The following is a 20937-nucleotide window of genomic DNA, read 5'->3' on the forward strand; positions in this document are numbered from 1 at the left end:
ACAATTTAGGATGGCTGCACTATAAATACCGACCTGGAATTTTAATCGCCTCAGAGTTCAGATAAAACACAGACATAACTTTCATACATAAAGTGCAAGGTGCAAAGAGCAAGGTTACAGAAGATGCACTTAGCAGATACAATTAAAATGAAGCATAACAACTTGACAAAGAGTTACAGCAAGGACAGAATAAAGAAAAAGTAATAAGGAAAGGTATACCAAGAATGAAAAAAAAAAAAAAAAAAGGGTACCCTACAAGTGTTTCTTCTGGCAAAAGGTTACTGAAGGGGAAAATAGTCCTTTGATACATTTCTATTCCCCCTAAACAAATGTAAGAAAGTTTAAAAGATTTCAGGTAAGATATTAAGCTTCAGGAAGGATGACGATGTGGTAAAGTGAAACAAGATCTTTAGTAAAGGGGATTTGGCAGGCGAGACCAGAACAGGAACAACATCTGATGTAGAACGTCATTAAAGAAATATATGAAACTTCATGGTATGGAGGGCATGTCATAATTACCTGTAGATAAGAAAACTATACTTAATGCTCTCCAAAGTACAATACCGGGCCCAGAATGTAAAGAAATTTTATATATATATATATATATATATATATATATATATATATACATATACATATATATATATATATATATATATATATATATATATATATATATATAAGGTTTGCCACCTTCCTTCGTGGCGAAAACTGGAGTACAGCCACACCCCTCACGTCACCAGTAACCCCGCCCACCCCCTCTCCCGCTCACATTCTGCCTATTTTGTGACATCGCGATGACATCCCTCTGCGGGGAACGCCTTCTTTTTTCGTTCCTGCTGCCTGCTTTCGGCTGATTTACTAAAAAACATAGTAAATCAGCCGATTTTCAAACTCCGATAGTCTGTTTCCTTTTTGTACAGTGTTTTCCGGACTACCGGAGAATCAGTTTTATTTTTATATATATATATATATATATATATATATATATATATATATATATATATACATATATATACATAGATATATATACATATACACACACACACACACACACACACACACACACACACACACACACACACACACACACACACACAATCACAGCACTTGCATACACGATTAAATGTTCCAAGACCTATCCAATAACTATGCCCCCATCATGCTCCCACACTGGCTAAACTTAAGATGCAAAGAAATAAAATAAATGACAGACACTCGCATTTCCCTACTCACTGAAAATACAATCTTTTAAGGACCACATGACAAACACATTCCAAGTCCTTTTAGGGAAAACAAAAATTCAGAAGGCTTAGTGTTTGCCTGGGAAAACACGGTTAGAATTGACAGAGATACAGGCTAAAGAAATATAAATGGCAATAAAATTTACATCGAAGGACTTGCAAAGAAAAAGATATTAAAATAACTATAAAGATAAAAAACAGGTATATTTAGCAAACAATTAAACGTGTGTTCACACAAAGTACAAAACTATAGCAATTAAGCATCCTTATTTTCACAAAAACAGCAAAAAATACTTGGGGAACAGAAAACAGAAAGATCAATAGCTATGGTAGAGACCTTAGAACAAGGAGATATTCACAAGGCTGTATAAAAAACGTACACAGCAGACGGCCTGGGAAGTCAAGGTATGAATTAACTGGAAATATCCGAGAGGAGTGAATACATCAATAAGGGATCAAGAGGTAGGATAATTAAATTAATGGACACAGACAGGAAGGAAATGTCTGATTATGACCTACTACTGTTAACAGGAAAAACTTCCAAGAATAGTTGGCATCCATATAAAAAAATCTGGAAACTAGGTGGTAAGAAATTAAGTATTTGGAAGGTCATGTTCGATAATATTTACAATGGTGAAGAAAGTACAGTTGTACAAGTAAACTTTCCATTAAAAGTAGCCATTACAATGATCACTACTGTAGTGGCCTAAACTATAGGAGTTACATCCTACTTAGGATATAACAGCCTGACTGCTTCCAAAGCTTGAGGAAACCTTACCATGCAACTGGATCATTGGAAGCTCAGGCAGAGCAAGGAGAAAATCTGTGTAATGGGCACCAGTAACTTCACAGCTTTCAAGCTAACTGAAAGAGTTGGCTAGATTCCTTACCCTGGCACCCAAAAAACACAAGAAATAACGGAGATGGATGAAGGGAGGGAGTGGCTATTGCAGCAATGATCAGTCGAACATCTACTGTTAATGGCAAGTTTACTTACACAAATGCACTATGTTCATCATTTGATCACTGCAGTAGCCCGAGTTAAATGGATAGAATAATCAACGTTTAAAAAAAGAGAGGGTAAGAAGATGGAAGGCCCATGGGCCCATGCAGAATAGTCATAGCAAATCCTGTTCTAGACCTCGAAAAGGAATTTAGTTTGTAATGCAAAAGCGTGTACAGAGGACCAAGATGGTACCCATATAGTCTACCCCTTCCTAAAAGGCCAGTGAATTAGCTGTGGCTCTAGTAGCATGCGACTTGACCCTGCCTGGAATTGCCTGGTTATGGCTGGAATAACTAAAGAAAATAGTAAGGACAACCAAATGGAAATGCCCTGTTTTGACACTGGTTGTTCTAATTTCTTACCCTCATAAGAAGTTGGTAACTGGACTGAATTTCTGAAAGTTTAACTTGTATCACGAGTACCAGAGTTGTTTGTGGACATACAGAATAAACAGGATCCATCTGCCCTCATTTAGGTTCTGGAAAGAATACAAGAAGCTGCCTATCTTGGATCAAAGCAAACTCTGGCACCAACCACTTAAGGCATAAATAAAGTGTTTGCTCTTAAGGAAACATTATATTTGAAGAAAATGAAATAAGACTGACCCAATCATACCAGCTTGCAACTTAAACATTCTTCTTGCAGAAGTCAGAGCAATCAGCAACACTGTTTTCCACAAGAACTTCAAAAACAGCCTGAAGAACTGGTTCAAATGTAACAAAAGCAGAAAAGTTAAAAAAAAAACAGTCTAAACTTCCAAGAAGGAGCCACCTGTTTTATCTGTGACTGGATTACATGAGAGTGCAATCAAAGAGGATGATCCATGGGCAGATGTGCTGAAATGGCCGACAAATTAACTTTGATAAAATAGGTCACAAAATAAACTCATAAATATTATCAAACCAGAGAAATGCTACTCATAAAAAGGGTATTTGGTTCGATGTGGCATCAAGTGAAAATCTTTTGTGTAAGCCAATACAAATGAATTTTTAGTAGGTTACTTCACCTCCTACAATACCCTGCTGCAGATCCTCACAAAAGAGAGTGCCTAAAAGGTAATGTCATTCTATCATCCAGGCACTCGGAACCCAACTTCAAACATTTTAAACTATCAAACAACTCCTGTCTTGTGGGAACAATCTGAGTCAGAAACCTTGTAGTATTTGCCTTTGCCATTTCCAAAACAAGGGAGATCATTGTTGCCTGGGCCACAACAGTCATCACAAAGACCTTAGAGTCTCCTTATGAATCTTGAAAATGATACAGGATTATGAGTAGAAGGGATGGAAAGGGATATAGGAAACATTCTTATGAGAGAGAGAGAATTAGAAGTTATGTACTCACCATAACGTTCCATCTGAGTAGGTAGTTCATTTGTCTGCAACCTGTGGGTTACGGATCCGATATCGAATCCGAGCCGGCAACTTGTTTCAAGCTAATGGATCCGAGCTCCTACCTCCTCCCTTCACCCATAATCCCCTGCTAACCCTCCATGACCTCAGATTGAGTTTGCCTCTCAATATATATCCAACAAAGGATATCTAACAACTAGTATATCCGAAGAAGGTAAGGGGGAAGGAGGGGGGGATGGTTGCAGACAAATGAACTACCTATTCAGATGGAACGTTATGGTGAGTACATAACTTCTAAATCTGAAGTAGGATGTTCATTTGGGACACAGTCCCCAGCTACCTGCACCTTGGGTGGCCATCATGGAAGGATATTACGAAGCACCGCAGAGCCAAAGGATGCTCTCCCTCTAGAAAGCAGGTCTAGCTTGTAGTGGTTGATAAAGGTATGAGATGAAGCCCAAGTGGCTGCAGAACAAATATCATCTAAAGGAATTCTAGACTTGAAGGCCGCAGAAGTAGAAATGGAGCGGGTGGAATGAGCACAAACTCCTTCTGGTGCGGGTCTACCCGAGGCTTGATAAGCCAATAGGATACATTGGGAAATCCAGCAAGATAAAAATACTTTAGAGGTAGCTTTCCCCAAGTTAAATTTGGCAAAGGAAACGAACAGCTGGTCAGATTGTCTATGGCCAGCTGTCCTATGAGTATAAAAACGAAGCTGCCTATGAACATCCAATGAGTGCAGCTTGTACTCTCCCTTATTTTGATATTTAGGGAAGAAAACCGGTAAATTTATGGATTGATTTATTTTGGTTTCTGATGCTATCTTGGGAAGAAAGGAGGGATTGATCCTGAGGTACACTCTATCTGGGTGAAAAATCAGGTATGGAGGCTTCACAGAAAGAGCCTCAAGCTCCGACACTCTTTTCGCTGAAGTAATGGCTACAAGGAATACTGTTTTCCATGACAAGAATTTGAGATCCACTGAATCAGCGGGTTCAAAGGGTGGAGCAGTCAAGGCTTGAAGAACTAATGCAAGATCCCAGGGGGGGTACGGCTTCTTTTACAGGGGGTCTAAGTAAAAAGGTACCCTTGAGAAAGGTTTTACACAATTTGGCTGACATCAAGGGCCCTGTATCATGTCCCACATGATAATGAGATATGGCTGCCAATTGCACTTTGACAGTTGAACAACTAGCACCTTCCTGAAAGAGTTCAGTTAGGAAGTCTAAAATGGATGGAAGAGGAGCCGTAAAGGGATCTATATCACGGTGCTCCGCCCAGATGAAAAAACGTTTCCATTTACTGTGATACACTTTCCTGGTGGAGGGCTTATGCGCTGCCACGAGGATGGCTTTGACTGGTGAAGAGATACCGGGAGTCCTAACTAGGAGTGGAACTGGAGCAACCAAGCTGTCAGTTTCAGATTGTCCAGGTTTGGAGTTGGCAAGTCCAACGGATGGGAGATGAGATCCGGAATGGGATCTAGAATCCAAGGGTGATTCACAAGGTGAGACCACAGGTAAGGGAACCAAATTTGTCAAGGCCAGAATGGGGCAATGAGAATCATCTTACTCCCCAACCGCGAGGCTTTCTGTAAGAGTTGTATCATCATTGGCAGAGGAGGATAGGAATAGAGTAGACCGGGTGGCCAAGCATGCACCAGAGCGTCTCTTGGAGTTTCCCCTGGAGGGGGGATTAGAGCGAAGAAATTGTCGCATTTGGTGCTTGATGGAGATGCAAAAAGATCGCAGCAGGGTTGCCCCCATGTTGCGAATATCTGCTTTGCTACTAGAGGATTGAGAGACCACTCGTACGGGGTAAGAAGGGTGCGGCTGAGCTTGTCCGCTAGGATGTTGGTCCTCCCTGGAATGTGCATTGCAATCAGAAAGAGGTTGGTGGAGATCGCCCATTCCCACACTCTCATGGCTTCGCGGCAAAGAGGATAAGAGCTGGTTCCCCCGTTTGTTGATATACCAGACCACCGACATGTTGTCCGACTGAATTGCAATCGTTCCTGCGGGGAGGAAGCTGTGAAGTGCTTGCAACGCCAACAGCACCGCTCTCATCTCCAGAACGTTGATATGCAGGGAGGTCTCTATCGTTCCACGTGCCTTGGACTGTCCTGCCTGAATAATGCCCCCCCCCCGAGGCGGGAAGCGTCCATGGTCACCGTGGCGATAGGGGGGAGAGGTGTAGAAGGGATGGCCCGTATGGAAGTTCGATGCTTGGAGCCACCATAGTAGCGCCCTCCTGCAAGCCTTGCTGATAGCAATGGGATGGTGGAGAGGAAGGGATAGGAAGGACCATTGCACTAACAGAGTCCATTGCAGTACTCGCATGTTCAAATGGGCGCATGGAAGGAGTGTAATCGCTGCCGCCATGGAGCCTAGTGCCCTCAGGACCAATTCCGCTGGTGAAGCCTCTGAATGAAGGATAGCCCGCACATGAAGTTGTAGGTTCCTGATTCTCTCAGAAGTTAGGAAGGCTCGCAAATCTCTGGTGTCTATTCTGGCACCTATGAATTCTATGACCTGCGTCGGAGCCAGTAGAGATTTGCCGACATTGATAGTAATGCCTAGTTGTGGGGCTAGATGGAGAAAGAAGTCTCTGGCCGAGCAAAGTAGATACCTTGTTGGTGCGGTCAGGAGCCAGTCGTCCAGGTATGGAAAAACCTGAATTCCCTGGAGTCTCAAGTGGGCCGCAAATCACTGCTAACACTTTGGTGAACACCCTGGGGGCTGTGGTGAGGCCAAAGGGAAGGACCCTGAACTGGTAGTGACTGGCCCCCAGCCGGAAGTGAAAGAAACTCCTGGATCGTTTGTCCATTAAGATGTGGTAGTACGCATCCTTGAGGTCTATAGAGCACATCCAATCGTTTTCCCTCAAAAGGGGGAGGATAGATTGAAGAGTGACCATTCGGAATTTTTCCTTGGTTACCGACAGGTTCAAGCGGGAAAGGTCTAGGATGGGTCTCAAGTCCCCCGTCTTTTTTGGCACCAAAAAGAACCTGGAGTAGAACCCTAATCCGAGCTGGTCTTGGGGGACGGGCTGGATGGCTCTTTTTCTTAGCAGCTGCTGTATTTCTGCGGCTGCGGCTTCCCTCTGAATGGGTGGTACATCGGGGAGGTTCTTGGATTGGGGGACATGAAGTATTGGTATTTTGTACCCTCTGGATATGATGCGAAGCACCCAGCGATCTGTTGTGATGGACTCCCATGCCGCTAGGTGTTTCGAAAAACGCCCTCCAACTGCCTCCAGAGTGGAGCAGCCGGGCAACCCCTCAGGGCTGCTGCGCGGGCCGCTCAGAGAAAGGTTCTCTGGACCCAAAGTTTCTCGGAGCCCCTCTGCCCCTGGGGCGACGTCCTCCCTGTCCACCTCTGCCACGGTAGGACTGGTTGTCCGGAGCTGGTTGGGAATGTTGTGATTTCCAGAACCACATCTTCTTCTGACCCTTTTGGTTCCTTGAAAAGGACCGCTGGGGAGCAGAGAAGCGGACTCTGACGGCAGACAACATCTTCCCATCCTTCTCGCTCTGGACAAGTGTCTCGCGAACTGTTTTGCCAAATAGGGCAGAACCATCAAAAGGGGCGTTCGCGAAGGACGCTTTAAAGGGCTCCGTAAAGTCACAATGACGGAGCCAGGCCTGACGTCTCATGACTAGGCCTGCTCCGCTAGCCCTAGTGGCTCCCTCTGTGGCGTGGGACAACAGCCGCATAGAGGTGTTTGAAATCGATGTCAGAGTGGCCATTCGGGTGGAGTACAATTGTTTGTCCTCCTCCGACATGGACTCAGGGAGGGATGCAGCGTATTCTTTGATAAGATCCCGTTGCATCCTGATGACATGTGCCATATAGTTCAGAGACCTTACTGAGAAGGTCGCTGAACTAAAGACTCGCTTCCCTAAGTGATCCATCAAACGGGACTCTTTGCTCGGTGGATGGACTGAGGGACTCTCCTGAGCCAATTCCCTCTTTGTGGCTGCCGCCGTCAACATGGCATCTACAGGGGGCCCCTTACTCCAATGTGATCGGTCTGAGGGGGAGCTAAGAATCCTATCCGGTCGCTTCAGTATTGGCTCCACGGTGTCCGGATCCTTCCACGCCCTGGTGGTAATGAGGTCCACCAGGGGGTCGGCTGGAGGGGACACCCAAGAGGTAGACGGGCCTGCCTCGAATGCCTCCAGAAACACGGACTCGTCAGAGGAAGACTTAGGAGCAGACCACCCACCTCTGATTCTCAGCATCTCCATGAGGTCTCCAAAGGAGACATCCTCAGGGGGCGATCCTGGGGAGCCTTCCCCTTCCTCCAAGTCCGTTTCCTCGGTTAAGGACTCAGGGGAGTCCACATGCCTCCTTTTGCACTTATGCTTGCGGGGAGCTTCCTCGGGGGGACTGTCCAAGGAGGCCTCGCCAGCAACATCTTGTTCCAATGGAACCATCTGTGACATCGAAGCAGGCTGTCCCTTTGGCCGGGTGATGGAAGCCTGGCCTAGCAGAGAGGGAGTGCAGGGAGGAGTCCATGCAAGGACCGGGGGTCCGGATGCTCTCAACAGAGCCCTCTCCACAACATCGAAGGCCGAGGGAGAGCCACTCCCCAATGGATCCGAAAGTCGGCTCCCACTCGGATCCGATGAAGGGATCGGAGCCGGCGCCGAGACCGTCGGGTCCGAGGGACCAGTGTGCTCTGACCTGGACAGAGCCGAAGGCACACTGAATCCCCCGGATCCAAAGCTCGGACCACGGCTCCGAGAGGTCGGATCAAAAGTACCAAGTACTGTCGGCGCTGACCCACCCCCGGCTCCAAGGCTGCTCCGAACCCGGGTAGCGGGTCGGAGAAGGAGCAATTGGGTGGAAAAAAGGTGTCGAGCCCCCCCCCCTGAGGGGGGGGGGGAGGCAAGAGCACTACCATCTGCAGCTGGGCCTGGATGAATCTTCTCATCATCCGGTCCAAGTCTGCATCGGATAAACTGAAGGTAGATCTCGAGGAGGCCACCGAGGCAGGCCTGGAATGCCGCCTCGATGACCTCGATGGAGATAGGGTCTCCTCCTCCTCGGGCCCCGGGGAGAAACAAGGGGATCGGAGCAGAGGAGGAGGAGACCTAGAAGCAGTACAGGGAGAAGCCCGCTTAGCTGGCGGGGCCGAAACGGAGGTCTCGGCCCGCCACTTGTGGTGCTTCTCCCTCCGTTTCTCCCTCCTGGCCTCCCTGTCCTCTGACACTTTAGCGGGAGTTTGAGTCCCAGACGGAGGCAGGGGGGCAGGAGTTGCAGCGACCACAGGCTGCGGTGGAGCCACGGGAGCAGCAGAGGTAGCAGAGGCCGAAGCCGAATCCAGGGGTAAAAGTCCCGCCAGGACCAGCTTCGACCTCCGCTCTTTCAGTGCCCTGGGGTTGAACGCTGCACAGATGGTACAGCCCGAGGTGAGGTGTTCAACCCCAAGGCACAGAGTGTGGCCATCAGCCGGGGAGAGCTTATGGCCACACTCGGTACATTTAGAAAATATGGCTTTTGGGGCCTCAGCCATTCCCTTTTTTTTTTTTTTTTTTTTTAAGAAAAAAAGAAAAGCAACTACACACACACACAGGCCCCAAAAGAAACTCAACACACACTCACACACTAGCGACCAGCGAAGGGAGGGTACTAATTAACAAATAAGGAACCTAACTCTGACACACTTTAAAAGTATTAATTTAAACTAAAAAAGAAATTCCTGACAAGAAGTACTTAGAAAAAGTAACTTTTCTTCACTTATCTGACGAGCTCAACAAGGATCCAGCCATCCACAAGCGCGGCAAACTAGATCTGGGGTCATGGAGGGTTAGCAGGGGATTATGGGTGAAGGGAGGAGCTAGGAGCTCGGATCCATTAGCTTGAAACAAGTTGCCTGCTCGGATCCGATATCGGATCCGTAACCCACAGGTTGCTGACAAATGAACATCTTACTTCAGATCAAATCTTTTTCTAGGTTGATCACAAGGAATCGGTGAGCAAAACTTTGCCAGTTGTTTGTTGCAAATGGAGTTGTTTGTTGCAAATGGAGGGAAAACAGGTCTATCTGAAGTGTTCCCCACAACTGTTCAAATCCAGGAACACCCCCTATTCACAATCCATTTGTGAGGGTCTCACTTGCTCCTGCTCAGCTCGTCTACTACACAGTTTTTGCTCCGACTGAAAGAAAGATGCCTGTAAAGTGAGACTGTGCAAAATCGCTACATCCAAGTCTACCGTGGCTTATCTGAAAAAGAAAGCTAGTAATGCTCTTAACGAGGCATTTTGAAAAATAAAATCAATAATGCTCTTACTAGGCCATATTTTATTACTTCCTAATCATTCCAATTTTGGTTTTGTTTTGGAATGGTGGACAGATTAGTCCCAGAGGTGGACCCTGGAAGGAGTTTTTGGAGATCAGGGAACTCTGGTGACACCTGAATTTTAATGCCGATTTTCCACCACGTTTGAATGACAACCTTTAGCCGACAAGTGTGTTGAAATTAAGGCATTTAAAATCATGAATTATTGACAACCTAACAGTTATTTTTGATGTCATTGTTCTAAATAGGAACAATTTTTAACTCATTATGAATGTATCCAGTGAGATGTATGTAACTTGTGACATGTGATTGGGGAAAGGTATTTATTTAGTTCTGAGGAAGTTCCTAATTTGAAAGGGGTGAAGGCGCTTAACTTTCAATGGTTGTTTTATGTTTCAATAAAGTGACTGCTGAGAATGGCCTGATTTCCTGGATGTCTCATTTGAACAAAATGATGACCATAAAGGCATAACTTTTTATATCCATCCAGCTTTCTCCAAGTAATATTAACAAGTGATCAGAATCACAGAACAGTCAAATTGGTAGACAAATACTTGTAAATGACAGGTAATAAAATCAGACTGCATGCAGTATCCAAGAGAGAAGGGATTGCTCCATAACCAGTGAAGTGAAAACATACTGTGAGCACAAGTGATGGAGAAAGCTGCGTTCGCCCTGTTGGCTGCAAAACATTTGGAAACAAATCAGCAGCCAAAAGAAAAGTTTCTGTATGTTTTCAAATCAATAGTTATTGTAGGGAAAGCATTAATAATGAAGACTTTTTCCTGTGCCCGATCTCAATTTTAGTTCTGAACCTAGCAACTGCATAGGTATTCCATCCCAATATTTTCCATAATGACAAAACCTAAATTTTAAATTCTTGATTTTAAATCAGGTGACTGGATGCCAGCACTCCCACTCAAGCAAGAGTATATAGTGGTGTGCACTGTGTATGTTTGCACGTGTGCACACGCATGCACACGGAGGAAAGTAAATGCTCAGATCTTTGCTATTAAACAGATTTTCCCCACTTCAATCTCGGATAGCAAAAATCAGGCGCACACGGGATGCTGAAAAATGTATCTTTCTAAAGTATGTACATAACCATTTTTAAGTGACAAAAGTAAAACTTTATTTTGTGATTCAATTCAGTGAGTAGAGATGAAATACAGCTGCAGAACAAAAAGACTACTACAAAAAACAGTACAAACCTAACACACCATGTGTTCACCTGGGGGAAGAAACCAGGACAGAGTAAAAGAACAAAACAGTAAAGTAACCTGGGGTGGGATGGCTGATGACATGTTTAAGTGGATGGAAAGAAGTTATGCCCTGGTCGCCACACTTTGTTATGCTAACTTGTCTGAATTCCTAACTAAATTTGCTTTATTTTGTGAAATCTTTACCAATATATACGGCTATACAATCAGCTGCCATTTTTACTAACTACAGTTGTATTCCTTGTTCTCGTTATCTGAGAATTCCTCTTCCTGGAACTCCAGTGAAAATCAGACCTCTAAGCTGGACTTCCCAGTAAGCAAAAGACACTGCAGCAACGTTATTGGTGCATAACATTAATAGATTCATAGGTGTTTACTAGGCTAAATGACCACAAGGGCCTTTTTAAGCCTAGCAAAGCATCCCAAATCTCTGACAAGTTCTGATAGCCATGAAAAGTGTAAGCAGGGGGTTGGGAGATGAAACATTTACAAGCAGGGGCCTGGGAGATGAACCATTTACAGGTTGCGTGTGTCCATTAGAGACATAGGTGCCAAATCAGGGATGAATTTCCTGTTCCCCATCCAATTGTCAAGTTGAACTTGAATTAGGTTAGGGAGGAACTCTGCTTCATATGGATGGGGAGCCAGTTCCATGATAATAATAAGCTATTCTCCAACAGTAAGATTACATACTCTGCTTCCCAGCAGTTCTGTACCTAGAATTCTGATGCAAAAAAAAAAAAAAAAAAAAAAAAAAAGGCCAGTGGACAGCCAGCTCATCACTGACAACATACGATAAAGTGCAGATACAACAGCATAACTGGTGATAAATGTGCTGGTGATACTGCCTGGCAGGTCAAGAAATAAACCAGCAAATAAAGTTAAACAATCTCTCTAGTTAAAAACCAAACAACAACAAAAAAAAAAATTGTAACTTACCGCTTTTGCATTCCCACCGACCTGCATACACCTTAGCTGGAGCCAGTTCCAATTGGAGTCCAGCTCCGTAGACCTAAAAAAAAAAAAAAAAAAAAAAAAAAAAATCACATTACAATGCAAAAGTGTGAAATATATACTACACAACAGTTTTAGTATACATATTTTCAAAGAGCAACTCACTAATGGGACACATTCCATTTCATCCACTATAAAAATAAAATAGTATCCTCAATCCAAAAAAAATAATAATGGCTCCTTCAATCACCAAAGTGTTCCTGTAAAAAAATGTTTTTTCTTCTACTACAAAATCTATAATCTTCCCAAGACAGTCAAGTCAAATTTCCACCCCATAAGACTGGACCTTGTTCTCCATTACTCACTGCAATAATATTTGCACTCCCTTACTCCCCAGCTTGGAAAGCAAGACAATGTAGACCAGCAATGTGAAAGTTAAGGATCAACAATACTCACACTACACAACAGAAAAATAAATAAAAATAGTCCCATCTCCAAGCAGGCTTTGAATGACACCAGCAGAGAAAATAGTGAAATATTCTCAGTGAGGAAAGATAGCAAACTGGCTGAATGACAGAATGTGCACAGATAAGGTGACAGACACTTCAGAAGACAGGGTAAACCACTAGAGTATCACAGTGCTCCGTACTGGGACCCCTTTTTGTTGTATACTTTCCCGACCTCCATGCCACAAACCCTGACTTACAGCTATCCAAATCTGCCTACAACTTCACTGTCTATTCCCCCATAGATGCAACAGCACTTCAGTAAAATCTGATCTTTACAAACCAATGATTTACAGAGAAAGGGATCAAATTAAATTCAAAAACAACTGAATTGTAAACTTTGGGAAATGCCTTCCATCTACATTTATAGTACAGTCAGTGCCCCATTCCACACAGACATGGCCAATCAACGATCTCAGCAACAGGGTCAATTCCCTCACCTTCGACTACCATATTGCTACAGTAGGTAGAAATCCTTCCATGTAACTAACTGATTTCCTAAGGTATCTCACCTAAGTCAGAGACTATTTCTCTCTACTTTGCCCTAATTAGGCCAATTACTGAAAATGGTGCCCCTTCAACATGAGCCACACCCAATAGAGCTAGAAAGATCCGATAAAACACAGCTACAAAAACAAGACTAAAATATCCTACCCTATATACTCTTTTAGATTCCTATAGGACAACTGATGCCTGGCATTCCATGGCATCAAAGACCTCACCCTAATGGACCTCTTACACTTTCACAGGACAAATGGTTACACAGACATCTGAAACAAAGATATGAACATACATAAAACATCTCAGAGGGATAGACTCACTACACAAAGGCTGCCCCACCTCTGGGGTAAACTTCCCTGACATACAATGAAGAGTGATACTCTTGCCTCCTTCAAGACTAACCTTGACAACTGGATGGGTACCTGCAAGATCAGAGCAGCAAGTTTTGCAATAGCTGGAAGGTGTTACTTACACGGTTACTGAAGATCTTTCCTAACATCAGATAGTTTATCCAACCACTTGACGGAGAGAGATGCTAGAATGTGGCTTCAAAGATTTGACTTTTTTTTTTTTTAATTGTCTCTAAAGGAAGAAAATAAGAGTGAGCATGCTCCTTTTTGAGCAAGGGAAAAGAATGACTTATGTCAAATTGCAAGACACCCTCCCCAAGGATCCATCATTCTTGAATTGTAATGTAGCTTTTATGAGATTTCCTATCATCTGGATCTGGAGATCAAAACCCTGTGGAAATAACAGAAAATCAAAATCATTCCCACCATCAGTAATGGAAAATCCAAGCAGCTGGGACTGAGTGGAGATCAAATTGAGGCTTGCAAAGTGGGTAAGAGACAGAGAAAAGTTTGACAGCCTCAAGGCTAGAGATGGCCCTTGAAGATTAGGTCACATCAGGAAGAACCATACTTAGAGAGGCCAAAAAGGCACTATGATAATGACTTTAAACTTGTTTACTTTTGCTTTCTGCAGAGACTTGGGAAATGAGGAGAAAAAAAGAAGCTTGGAAAGCCATTTCTGCACTACAGTATTCCTGGGCCACTATCTCTCTTGGAGCAGAATTTGCTGCATTTGGCAATGACTGGCACAGGCAGCAGAACACAGCAAGGTTCACCCAAATGATTTAAAATTTCCCTCATTATGAAGGCTCCAGTGGACATTAGCCTATTACACACCTATGAATGTACAGCTGTGTTAAGATCTTGCCATAAAAGATGATGTCCTACTGATCAGTGCTACTGTATTCCAAACAGTTGGGTTTTCACCACTGACATTTCAGCTGGGGTACAAAAGCTCAACCTTCCCTGGATTGTTCGACCAACATATGACCTCAGCTCACAACAGTAAAGGTATATAGGTGGCTGTATGAGCATAGATCCTTAAGCTACCTCCAAGCCAGCAGTCTGGAGACTTCCAAAACAAACTGGACAGCGGGGGAGGGGGGCAAGGAGAGTGAGAGTGAGTGTGAGAGAGAGAGTGTGAGTGTGAGAGAGAGTGTGAGTGTGAGAGAGAGTGTGAGTGTGAGAGAGAGAGAGAGTGTGAGTGTGAGAGAGAGAGTGCGAGTGTGAGAGAGAGAGAGTGAGTGGAGTCCCCTCAGTCCTACACTCTTGCAGACAAGGTAATAAAAGATAAAGAAATGGTATCCAAAGGGGAAATGATGAAGGAAAGGAATACTGCAACAATGATCAGCAGGACATCTACTGTTACTGTAAGTTCTTACACAACAGTACCATGCCCTGACTGAAATCATTGCTGCAGTGCTCCAAACAGATAGGCGATTCCCAGAGCTCAAGGGAACAGGAGGGAGGATGGTTAATGGAAAGGAGGACTGTCCAAGAGTCCACAGAGAACTGACCTAGTGAAGGAAACTCTGATCTTGAAAAGGCACCGATTCTGTAATGTTTAGTAAAAGTGTGTAGAGAAGCCCAGAAGGCAGCTTACAGGATTTCCCTAGCATCAACCCCTTTGTAGAAGGCCCCCCAAGGATCTGTCATTCTTGAACTGTTTGTAGTTTTTATGAGATTTCCCATCGCAGGTCGTCTGGATCTAGAGATCAAGCCTGTTAGAAACAGTGGGAATGGTTTGTGATTTTCTGCCATCAGTAATGGAAAATTCAAGCAGTTAGACGGAGTAGAGATCAAACTGAGGTTTGAGAGATGGGTGAGGGAGGGTGGCAGAGTTAGCTCAAGGGCAGGTGAGCAAGGATTTCTTATGGTGCGAGTAACAAAAAGATGAACTTGAAAGATCCGGCTTGCAATAATTTTAGATGCTGCCTGTTTCTAATTTTACATACTGGCTCTTTCTAATTTTAGATACTGGCTCTTGCTAATTTTAGATACTGGCTGTTGCAGTTTGGAGTCCATTAATGAGACAAACAGTTGGTCTGGCTTATGAATAGATTTAGTTTTATCCAAACAACATCTCATCTGTCTGTATACATCTAGGGAATGCAGGAGTCTCTCCCTCCCACCCACAGAATAAGGGGGGTGTAGGCAAGTTGATGGCCTGGTTGAGTGGCATCTTGTTTACTAGCTAAAGCATGAAGGAGGTGTTAACCCTCAGAGGCACCTTGTCCTTCTGAAAAATAAGATTGGAATGGCTGCAGAGTGCCTGAAGTTTTGAGACTCTCCTAGCAGATGCGATGTCTATTAGCAACATATTTTAGTGCAGAAATTGAGATTTGCTGAATATGCTGGTTCAAATGGTAGCAAAAATGAACTTTTCCAATACGGGCTTTCTTGGGAGTCTTAGAGGCAGTACCCTTTAAGTAACTGTTTGACCTCAGGCCAGGACATAACAGGTGGCTTGAGGAGCAGACAGGCAAAGATGGCTGACAAGGGCTTTGATGAAGTATGTATGTATTCATGAGTTCTCACAAGTACTTCTGCATAAGAGCAACTTCTGATTTAGTGGGGTCCCAATTGTTTTTATGACACAAGGAAAATCTCTTCCATATGGCTATGTAGGACTTTCAAGTGGTCGGTCTCTCTGTTCTTGAAGAACCCGCACTATATCCTCTGAAAACTGGTGCCTGAAAGGGATTTGAACCCAATCATTCACAAGCTTAGGTTTAGGTACGAGAGGGTCAGACGAAGCACTGAGTCCATCTGCTGTGAGAGTCACCTTGTGTGGTAGTTTGTGGTGATTGCTCCTGCCTAGATAAAAGTGAAGGAGGGAACCAGTGCTGCCTCAGCCAAAAAGGAGTCAAAGATTTTTTTTTTCTTTCTGGACCTTTAGTAATACTTTCCCTTCCACTCCAATTAACTCAGAATGTGTAAAGACATTTTCCTCTCCACTGGAAGAAGAGTGCATCTGTTTTCCAGGCTGAAGGGCCAGTATCCTGATGCAAAATAGGGGAAGTTGACTGCTGCTTTCTGAGGCAAACAAGTCTGACATGTTCCCCACCTGTGCAGAATGCCATGAAAGATCTGCCCGTTTTCGGTCTCAACATCAGTGTCCTCTATGGACCTACCTGCTTGGCAAGTCTGCTAGAGCAATGTTCTGTGATGAGATGTTCACAGCCAGTAGGGATATGTTCCTCTGGGTAGCTAGGTCCTAAGCAAAGTTCACTAGTCTGCATAGCTGGTATGATCTCTGCCCCCTCCTTGCTCGATAATGTACTACATTACAGTGGTGCTGTCTACAAATTCTCAGAGGGCTCAGTTTCCAGATATGTAAGAAAACCTAAAGTGCTTGTATAAGGGCCCTCATCCCTTTCAGGTTGATGTGCTCATTCTTGAGATTGGGCTGCCACCTGATCTGGACTCTGTCGATACCTGTCCAAGCCCCTCAGGCCTTGCCAGAGGCATCAATTTAATCTGTTGAGCTGGAATCTGTGGTTTGAAGGGAAGCCTTAGATTGAGATTCACTTGGGCCACCCACCATGAGCTCTCCTTTTTGAGACGAGGTAAGAGGGGGATCTCTATCTAAAAGATGAGAATGTTGAGACCCCCCACTGTTTTCAGGTACCACTGAGTTTTCCTTATATGCCACCTGGCTAAAAGGAGCACTGGAATTACTGCTGCCATGAAATGCAGGGCCCGTATAAGTTCCCTGACTAGGAATGTGTCAAGGGAAAATAGAGTATTAGCAAACCATACAGCTTTGCACCTTTTGCTGACGCAGGAAGGCTTGCACCTTCTTGGTGTTCAATCTGCAGCCCAGGAACACTAGAATCCTGTGTGGGCAGAAGAGACTAATTTTTGTAGTTGATAGTGAACCCCAGCTGCAAGAGTAGGCTAAGAGTGAATTGGAGGTGTTGTACTAAGTTCTGAGGCAAGGTAGCCTGGATCAGCAGATCATCTAAGTAACAGAAAATCTGAATTTCCTGAATCCAGTGGAAGGCTATCACTGGTGCTAGCCACTTTATGAACACTCTTGGTGCTGTGGAAAGCCCAAAAGGCGCAGCAGTAAACTGAAGAGAGGAGCCAGTACAGAACCTGTGGAATTTCTTGCAGAAGGGGGCAACTGTGAATATGTAAATAGGCATCCATTAGATCCAAAGAGTACATATATGCCTGTGGAAAAATAAGCACAGCAGGGTCTGTAGGGAGAGCACTTTGAAAGTTGGCACCTTTAGGAAGAGGTTTGAAATGGAGAGATCCAATATGGGTCTCCATTGTCCTCCTTTTCTTGGAGCTAGGAACAGTCTGGAGTAAAAAAAAACCCTTCTTAAAAATCTGGCAAGCACTGGTTGCATTGTGCCTTGGGGTTGCAGTGCCTGGAGGAAGAAGCTGCAGTTGGTTGTGGGGAAGATTTATTTATTTATTTATTTTCAGAAGTATTAAATGGTCCAGCCTAATCTTTTCCCAATCTGAAATGGGCTGAGTCAGTCTTTTGTAGAGGGGCAGGGGCAGGCCCAAGGGTTGTGGGAAACTTGGAAGACCATCACAGTGAGGCCTCCCCCATACATGGGGTCGAACTCATGCTTCTGTGGAAACTTCTTCCTTGACACCTTCCTGTGTTTCTGAAGTGGTCTGGATTTCTTTCTATAAAGATAAAGAAGTGGGCTAGGCAGGGTAGTTTTTTTTTGTACCTTGGTACAGAGATAAGCAGAATCTGTCTGCAGTCTTTCATAGTTTTTCTTCACTCCACTAAGCAAGTTTGCTGCTTGTGGACCAAAGATTCTTGTCCAAGGGTGAATCAAAGAGCTTGGTTTTGAAATCCTCTTCCACAGGCTGATTACACAACCATGCATACCTGCAGATCCTGTACCAGTACCAACTGCTCTAGAAGAAGCCGCAACAGTATCATATTTTATACGGTGTCTGAAATTCCAAGTGGCCCAATTAACCAGTCACAGAATTTCTTGTTTGGACAGAGTCCTGGGAATCCACCTCTGCCTTGTACAAAAGTGCTGAGGATGGACAGCAAATATTTGGTAATATAGGTCTGGTAGTTAAGAGCCCCAAAAGTCAAAGTAGAGGATCTATAGACCTGCTTTCTTCACCTACCATGTCCCTACTGTCCTTATCTGAAGGGAAGGAATTTGCATTGGGGAGCAATTTAAAAGGTTTGTCCTAGGAGAGAGAGACTGCAGGTGGCTCTGCCACAGGGTTCTTATACAGGAATTTATCTGAAACTCTGCAGAATGCCCTTATGGGATCACTGTGCTGTAAATCAGGAGCTGTAGAAGTACACTGGAAGGCATTCAAAAAGGCCTCCAGGACTGGAGGGACAGATGAAGAGGCAGGAGTACCCACTTCCAAGAGACTTGGTACCTTTACTGGACCTCAAAAATTAGTCTAGACTCCCAATCAAAATGTCTCACCATGTTTAAAATGGGTCTCCCAAAAATAAGCCTTACCAAATGGGAAGCCCGGAGAGATGGAGTCCATCATCTGAAGGACTTTACCATAGGAGTGCATTTAAGAGGAGTAAGGCAGAGAATGGTCAGGTCATTGGAATTTTCCTCTTCAGAGGAAGATGAAGCAACAGTAATTTTCTGACAGGTGGGGAGGGCAAAGAAGGTGGTTTCAGGGCTGCAATAGCCTTGAACATACCTCAAGTCCATCCCTTCATCCCCCTCCATCTGGAGAGGAGGAATGGATGAAGGGACATGTTTTGTCACATTTCTTTGGTGTGATGCTTGCTTGTACTAAGTGGGCCAGCTCAGACACCTGATGCACCTCAATTAACATTCAGGGAAGCTCTTTCCTGACTAAAATCTATGGGCTGCCTTCTGCTCTCTCAAATGATGAATCACAGTTCCCCCTTCTCAGTAGAAAAGAAGAGGTCTCACCATTTGTATGACCCACCAATGCTATACAGGCCTCTAGCAGGAATCACAGTAGAGAGTATCAAAGGTAGAGTTGGATGTACTATGGGTTCTGTAACCTTAGCGGGTGTGTCAGAACCAGACTGGGCAGATGGAGTATCGGGCCAAGGCATCTTGAGTTTCCTTTTCGTGAGATGAAGGCAAGTCCAGAGAGGCACAATCTGCCATCGAGTGGGTCAAACTCTTACGACGCTGGGTCTCGAAGAAGGTGTTGAGCAAAGAAACAGGATCAAAGTCTTCGGTACAAAGTACTGGCAAATGGAGCAGGTCTTGTAGTGGTGTTCCATGCCAAGACAGAATAAACTCTGGGGAATATGTAAATTCCGTCAGAGATCCTACTACTGAATTCACGTCTAATCCAGCAGTATTAGACCTGGAACCCAGAATGATGTAACCACTCCATGCTCTCTTATGAATATTAATGAATGAACATGGCTTACTAAATTTGGTCTTCTGCTTTCAGAAGCAATACTTAAAACTTTACATATTTTTTAAAGCTTCAAAATGCACTCTCCTTTACACACACACACACACACACACACACACACACACACACACACACACACACACACACACACACACAGTTCGCAAACATAAAGATGTGAATTTGTGTGTGTGAAAAGAAAAACATGATTTGTGCCTTTAAATATGATCTTTAAAAGGACACTAAAGGGAAAAAATTAAAGAAAAAATTTTTCTTAGCATCTGTATAAAGCACTTCTTCATAACTGTACATCAATCTCTTCAACTTCTCCCAAGTAATCCACTCCACAACCCGACCTAACAAAACCCAACCCCAGGTTCTATCATAGACTGGATTTTAGTTTCCAACCCAAACAAAATCTCTCTCTCTGGCACTATCCCTGACTCCTTTAGTGACCATCTCCCTTGCTTTCATTCATCGCTCAGGCAATACCTCCCAATACAAGCATAACTACATCCAAACTCGTAACCTTAGCAACTTCAACCCCACATACTTCTCCAACATTTTCAAGCAAATTAATTGGCAATTCCTTAACACTCTCTCCCTTGACAATGCTGTTGAGCATTTCAACTCTTTCTTCCTCAATACTCCCTAGCCCCCCCTTAAGATACAAACGAATCAAAGCCAATTCTCCTCCTTGGCTGACCAAAGGGACTAAACATGCCATGCGTCTTAAGAGACAAATCCTGGAAGCTTTTTCAGAAAACTAAACTTCCTTCTGCTGAGCTCCATTATACCCAACTCCGCAACCAGGTAAAAAAATTAATTTCCACAGACAAAAAAACTACTACAATAAATTTCAGACCAATAATAATAACAACCCTAAACTTTTCTGGAAATCTGTTAACTCTCTTCTCCATCCTGGGTCAAGAAGTAACCCCTGCCCTGACCTCAATTTATCTGACAAACTAAGTTCTCACTTCAACACTTTCTTTACTGATTCTATAACTAAGCTAACCAAAACATTTCCCAACAACAGTACATCCAATTTCCTAGACTCTCCAAATAACAGCCCCTCTATGTTCCGTCTCAAACCAGTCTCCACAATGTTTATAAAAAAGCCGCTATCTA

General features: G+C 44.0%; 1 protein-coding gene across 4 annotated transcripts in view; it reads right to left on the minus strand.

Annotated features, from left to right (window-relative positions):
* Positions 1-20937, minus strand: part of ARFGAP2 (ADP ribosylation factor GTPase activating protein 2) — a 722347-nt gene that overhangs the window by 645777 nt on the left and 55633 nt on the right. For all 4 annotated transcript variants that reach the window (XM_044082689.1, XM_044082691.1, XM_044082688.1 and 1 more), the window contains exon 3: positions 12072-12144. In XM_044082689.1, the coding sequence (XP_043938624.1) occupies positions 12072-12144 (73 nt within the window). The remainder of the gene's footprint in view (positions 1-12071; positions 12145-20937) is intronic.

Source organism: Protopterus annectens, chromosome 9.part0 (genome assembly GCF_019279795.1).
Source record: "Protopterus annectens isolate FY-2018-M chromosome 9.part0, PAN1.0, whole genome shotgun sequence".
NCBI lineage: Eukaryota > Metazoa > Chordata > Ceratodontiformes > Protopteridae > Protopterus > Protopterus annectens.